The sequence below is a fragment of the Clinocottus analis genome, unplaced genomic scaffold (genome assembly GCF_023055335.1).
Source record: "Clinocottus analis isolate CAN_PGR_092001 unplaced genomic scaffold, fCliAna1.0.p SCAF_5, whole genome shotgun sequence".
In the NCBI taxonomy this organism is placed as follows: Eukaryota; Metazoa; Chordata; class Actinopteri; order Perciformes; family Cottidae; genus Clinocottus; species Clinocottus analis.
In genome coordinates this window covers 6,086,087-6,092,457 of record NW_027176207.1, presented here as the reverse complement: position 1 = coordinate 6,092,457, position 6,371 = coordinate 6,086,087, and the positions used below count along the sequence as shown (strand labels likewise).

The 6,371-nt window shown below is 39.6% G+C and overlaps 1 protein-coding gene across 1 annotated transcript; it reads left to right on the top strand.

Moving 5' to 3' along the window:
• Positions 1-493: 493 nt before the first annotated feature.
• Positions 494-3,883, top strand: LOC137802320 (protein FAM107B-like; the record flags this gene model as incomplete). The annotated part of the gene is made up of 2 exons (XM_068600118.1): positions 494-640; positions 3,815-3,883. Coding segments are annotated over exons 1-2 (216 nt in total), but the record flags the coding sequence as incomplete, so codon positions are not given.
• Between the last annotated feature and the right edge of the window lie 2,488 nt (positions 3,884-6,371).

Here is a 6,371-nt window from a genome sequence, read left to right as displayed (position 1 = left end):
TAAAGAGAGAGAACAACTCAGTCAAATGAAGATAAGTACTGAAATGGAGAGACACAGGTTGGACACTGAAAAGGACAGAATGGAAGAAGAAAGGTCTGAACTGAAAATAAGAGAAGATCAACTCATGACGAAAATGAAGTCAATTGAAACTCTGAGAGAAAAACTTCAACAGCTGAATGAAAGGATGTGTGAGGACATGAAAAAGAAGATGGAAAGATTACAACAAAACAATGACGATGCAGTGATGCTGTACTCTGTATTGGAACAAAAGCTTGCAGCTCAAGATGACCAGAAGGAAAACATGGCTTGTTACACTGAGCTGATAGAGAGAGAAAGGGAAAGTCTTGCAAGTATACTATCAGACATGGTCATCCAGAGAGAAGACATGGAAAACCAATGGAGGCAGAAGATTGAATTGGACAAACAAGATGTTAACAAACTAAAGGCAGAGCTGACACAAGACAGATATGATCTGGATAGAGAGACTGAGATGATGAACAAAGAGAAACTGGACTTTGAGCTCAAGAGGTTGGAGATCCAGAAACAAAGAGACATGTTAGAACAAGAGAAACAAGATATGCAAAGGAAAAGCTCCAAGCTGGAAATCACAATGACTGAGCTACAAAAGAAGAAAGAACTTGCAGACAGTCAGCTTGATGAGATACACAGAGAGAAAGGAAACATTAAAGAAGAGACCCTTCAACTTCAGACAGAGAGAGACACACTTCAGAACAACATGAACATGATCATCTTAAAACAAAAAGAGCAAGAACTTAAGGAAGATGAGTTCAAACGACAAACACAAGAACTTGAAACCAGCAAGAACAGTGTACTGGCTGACAGAGAGGAACTGGATATTTGGAGGAAGGATCTCAATCGCGAGAAAGAAGAGGTTGAAGCTGCCATGAACACCATCAGTAAAGAGAGAGAACAACTCAGTCAAATGAAGATAAGTACTGAAATGGACAGACACAGGTTGGACACTGAAAAGGACAGAATGGAAGAAGAAAGGTCTGAACTGAAAATAAGAGAAGATCAACTCATGACGAAAATGAAGTCAATTGAAACTCTGAGAGAAAAACTTCAACAGCTGAATGAAAGGATGTGTGAGGACATGAAAAAGAAGATGGAAAGATTACAACAAAACAATGACGATGCAGTGATGCTGTACTCTGTATTGGAACAAAAGCTTGCAGCTCAAGATGACCAGAAGGAAAACATGGCTTATTACACTGAGCTGATAGAGAGAGAAAAGGAAAGTCTCAGAAGTATACTATCAGACTTGGTCATCCAGAAAAAAGACTTGGAAAACCAATGGAGGCAGAAGATTGAATTGGACAAACAAGATGGTAACAAACTGAAGGCAGAGCAGAAGCAAGACGGAGATGATCTGGATAGAGAAGTTGAGATGATGAACAAAGACAAGTTGGACTTGGAGCTCATGAGGTCTGAACTCCAGAAACAAAGAGACATATTAGAACAAGAGAAACAAGATATGCAAAGGCAAAGCTCTGAGCTGGAAATCACAATGATTGAGCTACAAAAGAAGAAAGAACTTGCAGACAGTCAGCTTGATGAGATACACAGAGAGAAAGGAAACATTAAAGAAGAGACCCTTCAACTTCAGACAGAGAGAGACACACTTCAGAACAACATGAACATGATCATCTTAAAACAAAAAGAGCAAGAACTTAAGGAAGATGAGTTCAAACGACAAACACAAGAACTTGAAACCAGCAAGAACAGTGTACTGGCTGACAGAGAGGAACTGGATATTTGGAGGAAGGATCTCAATCGCGAGAAAGAAGAGGTTGAAGCTGCCATGAACACCATCAGTAAAGAGAGAGAACAACTCAGTCAAATGAAGATAAGTACTGAAATGGAAAGACACAGGTTGGACACTGAAAAGGACAGAATGGAAGAAGAAAGGTCTGAACTGAAAATAAGAGAAGATCAACTCATGACGAAAATGAAGTCAATTGAAACTCTGAGAGAAAAACTTCAACAGCTGAATGAAAGGATGTGTGAGGACATGAAAAAGAAGATGGAAAGATTACAACAAAACAATGACGATGCAGTGATGCTGTACTCTGTATTGGAACAAAAGCTTGCAGCTCAAGATGACCAGAAGGAAAACATGGCTTGTTACACTGAGCTGATAGAGAGAGAAATGGAAAGTCTGGCAAGTATACTATCAGACATGGTCATCCAGAGAGAAGACATGGAAAACCAATGGAGGCAGAAGATTGAATTGAACAAACAAGATTTTAACAAACTAAAGGCAGAGCTGACACAAGACAGATATGATCTGGATAGAGAGACTGAGATGATGAACAAAGAGAAACTGGACTTTGAGCTCAAGAGGTTGGAGATCCAGAAACAAAGAGACATGTTAGAACAAGAGAAACAAGATATGCAAAGGCAAAGCTCCAAGCTGGAAATCACAATGCCTGAGCTACAAAAGAAGAAAGAACTTGCAGACAGTCAGCTTGATGAGATACACAGAGAGAAAGGAAACATTAAAGAAGAGATCCTTCAACTTCAGACAGAGAGAGACACACTTCAGAACAACATGAACATGATCATCTTAAAACAAAAAGAACAAGAACTTAAGGAAGATGAGTTCAAACGACAAACACAAGAACTTGAAACCAGCAAGAACAGTGTACTGGCTGACAGAGAGGAACTGGATATTTGGAGGAAGGATCTCAATCGCGAGAAAGAAGAGGTTGAAGCTGCCATGAACATCATCAGTAAAGAGAGAGAACAACTCAGTCAAATGAAGATGAGTACTGAAATGGACAGACACAGGTTGGACACTGAAAAGGACAGAATGGAAGAAGAAAGGTCTGAACTGAAAATAAGAGAAGATCAACTCACGACGAAAATGAAGTCAATTGAAACTCTGAGAGAAAAACTTCAACAGCTGAATGAAAGGATGTGTGAGGACATGAAAAAGAAGACGGAAAGATTACAACAAAACAATGACGATGCAGTGATGCTGTACTCTGTATTGGAACAAAAGCTTGCAGCTCAAGATGACCAGAAGGAAAACATGGCTTATTACACTGAGCTGATAGAGAGAGAAAAGGAAAGTCTCAGAAGTATACTATCAGACTTGGTCATCCAGAAAAAAGACTTGGAAAACCAATGGAGGCAGAAGATTGAATTGGACAAACAAGATGGTAACAAACTGAAGGCAGAGCAGAAGCAAGACGGAGATGATCTGGATAGAGAAGTTGAGATGATGAACAAAGACAAGTTGGACTTGGAGCTCATGAGGTCTGAACTCCAGAAACAAAGAGACATATTAGAACAAGAGAAACAAGATATGCAAAGGCAAAGCTCTGAGCTGGAAATCACAATGATTGAGCTACAAAAGAAGAAAGAACTTGCAGACAGTCAGCTTGATGAGATACACAGAGAGAAAGGAAACATTAAAGAAGAGACCCTTCAACTTCAGACAGAGAGAGACACACTTCAGAACAACATGAACATGATCATCTTAAAACAAAAAGAGCAAGAACTTAAGGAAGATGAGTTCAAACGACAAACACAAGAACTTGAAACCAGCAAGAACAGTGTACTGGCTGACAGAGAGGAACTGGATATTTGGAGGAAGGATCTCAATCGCGAGAAAGAAGAGGTTGAAGCTGCCATGAACACCATCAGTAAAGAGAGAGAACAACTCAGTCAAATGAAGATAAGTACTGAAATGGAAAGACACAGGTTGGACACTGAAAAGGACAGAATGGAAGAAGAAAGGTCTGAACTGAAAATAAGAGAAGATCAACTCATGACGAAAATGAAGTCAATTGAAACTCTGAGAGAAAAACTTCAACAGCTGAATGAAAGGATGTGTGAGGACATGAAAAAGAAGATGGAAAGATTACAACAAAACAATGACGATGCAGTGATGCTGTACTCTGTATTGGAACAAAAGCTTGCAGCTCAAGATGACCAGAAGGAAAACATGGCTTGTTACACTGAGCTGATAGAGAGAGAAAGGGAAAGTCTGGCAAGTATACTATCAGACATGGTCATCCAGAGAGAAGACATGGAAAACCAATGGAGGCAGAAGATTGAATTGGACAAACAAGATGTTAACAAACTAAAGGCAGAGCTGACACAAGACAGATATGATCTGGATAGAGAGACTGAGATGATGAACAAAGAGAAACTGGACTTTGAGCTCAAGAGGTTGGAGATCCAGAAACAAAGAGACATGTTAGAACAAGAGAAAGAAGATATGCAAAGGCAAAGCTCCAAGCTGGAAATCACAATGACTGAGCTACAAAAGAAGAAAGAACTTGCAGACAGTCAGCTTGATGAGATACACAGAGAGAAAGGAAACATTAAAGAAGAGACCCTTCAACTTCAGACAGAGAGAGACACACTTCAGAACAACATGAACATGATCATCTTAAAACAAAAAGAACAAGAACTTAAGGAAGATGAGTTCAAACGACAAACACAAGAACTTGAAACCAGCAAGAACAGTGTACTGGCTGACAGAGAGGAACTGGATATTTGGAGGAAGGATCTCAATCGCGAGAAAGAAGAGGTTGAAGCTGCCATGAACACCATCAGTAAAGAGAGAGAACAACTCAGTCAAATGAAGATAAGTACTGAAATGGAAAAACACAGGTTGGACACTGAAAAGGACAGAATGGAAGAAGAAAGGTCTGAACTGAAAATAAGAGAAGATCAACTCATGACGAAAATGAAGTCAATTGAAACTCTGAGAGAAAAACTTCAACAGCTGAATGAAAGGATGTGTGAGGACATGAAAAAGAAGATGGAAAGATTACAACAAAACAATGACGATGCAGTGATGCTGTACTCTGTATTGGAACAAAAGCTTGCAGCTCAAGATGACCAGAAGGAAAACATGGCTTATTACACTGAGCTGATAGAGAGAGAAAAGGAAAGTCTCAGAAGTATACTATCAGACTTGGTCATCCAGAAAAAAGACTTGGAAAACCAATGGAGGCAGAAGATTGAATTGGACAAACAAGATGGTAACAAACTGAAGGCAGAGCAGAAGCAAGACGGAGATGATCTGGATAGAGAAGTTGAGATGATGAACAAAGACAAGTTGGACTTGAAGCTCATGAGGTCTGAACTCCAGAAACAAAGAGACATATTAGAACAAGAGAAACAAGATATGCAAAGGCAAAGCTCTGAGCTGGAAATCACAATGACTGAGCTACAAAAGAAGAAAGAACTTGCAGTCAGTCAGATTGATGAGATACACAGAGAGAAAGGAAACATTAAAGAAGAGACCCTTCAACTTCAGACAGAGAGAGACACACTTCAGAACAACATGAACATGATCATCTTAAAACAAAAAGAGCAAGAACTTAAGGAAGATGAGTTCAAACGACAAACACAAGAACTTGAAACCAGCAAGAACAGTGTACTGGCTGACAGAGAGGAACTGGATATTTGGAGGAAGGATCTCAATCGCGAGAAAGAAGAGGTTGAAGCTGCCATGAACACCATCAGTAAAGAGAGAGAGCAACTCAGTCAAATGAAGATAAGTACTGAAATGATAAGACACAGGTTGGACACTGAAAAGGACAGAATGGAAGAAGAAAGGTCTGAACTGAAAATAAGAGAAGATCAACTCATGACGAAAATGAAGTCAATTGAAACTCTGAGAGAAAAACTTCAACAGCTGAATGAAAGGATGTGTGAGGACATGAAAAAGAAGATGGAAAGATTACAACAAAACAATGACGATGCAGTGATGCTGTACTCTGTATTGGAACAAAAGCTTGCAGCTCAAGATGACCAGAAGGAAAACATGGCTTGTTACACTGAGCTGATAGAGAGAGAAAGGGAAAGTCTGGCAAGTATACTATCAGACATGGTCATCCAGAGAGAAGACATGGAAAACCAATGGAGGCAGAAGATTGAATTGGACAAACAAGATGTTAACAAACTAAAGGCAGAGCTGACACAAGACAGATATGATCTGGATAGAGAGACTGAGATGATGAACAAAGAGAAACTGGACTTTGAGCTCAAGAGGTTGGAGATCCAGAAACAAAGAGACATGTTAGAACAAGAGAAACAAGATATGCAAAGGCAAAGCTCCAAGCTGGAAATCACAATGACTGAGCTACAAAAGAAGAAAGAACTTGCAGACAGTCAGCTTGATGAGATACACAGAGAGAAAGGAAACATTAAAGAAGAGACCCTTCAACTTCAGACAGAGAGAGACACACTTCAGAACAACATGAACATGATCATCTTAAAACAAAAAGAACAAGAACTTAAGGAAGATGAGTTCAAACGACAAACACAAGAACTTGAAACCAGCAAGAACAGTGTACTGGCTGACAGAGAGGAACTGGATATTTGGA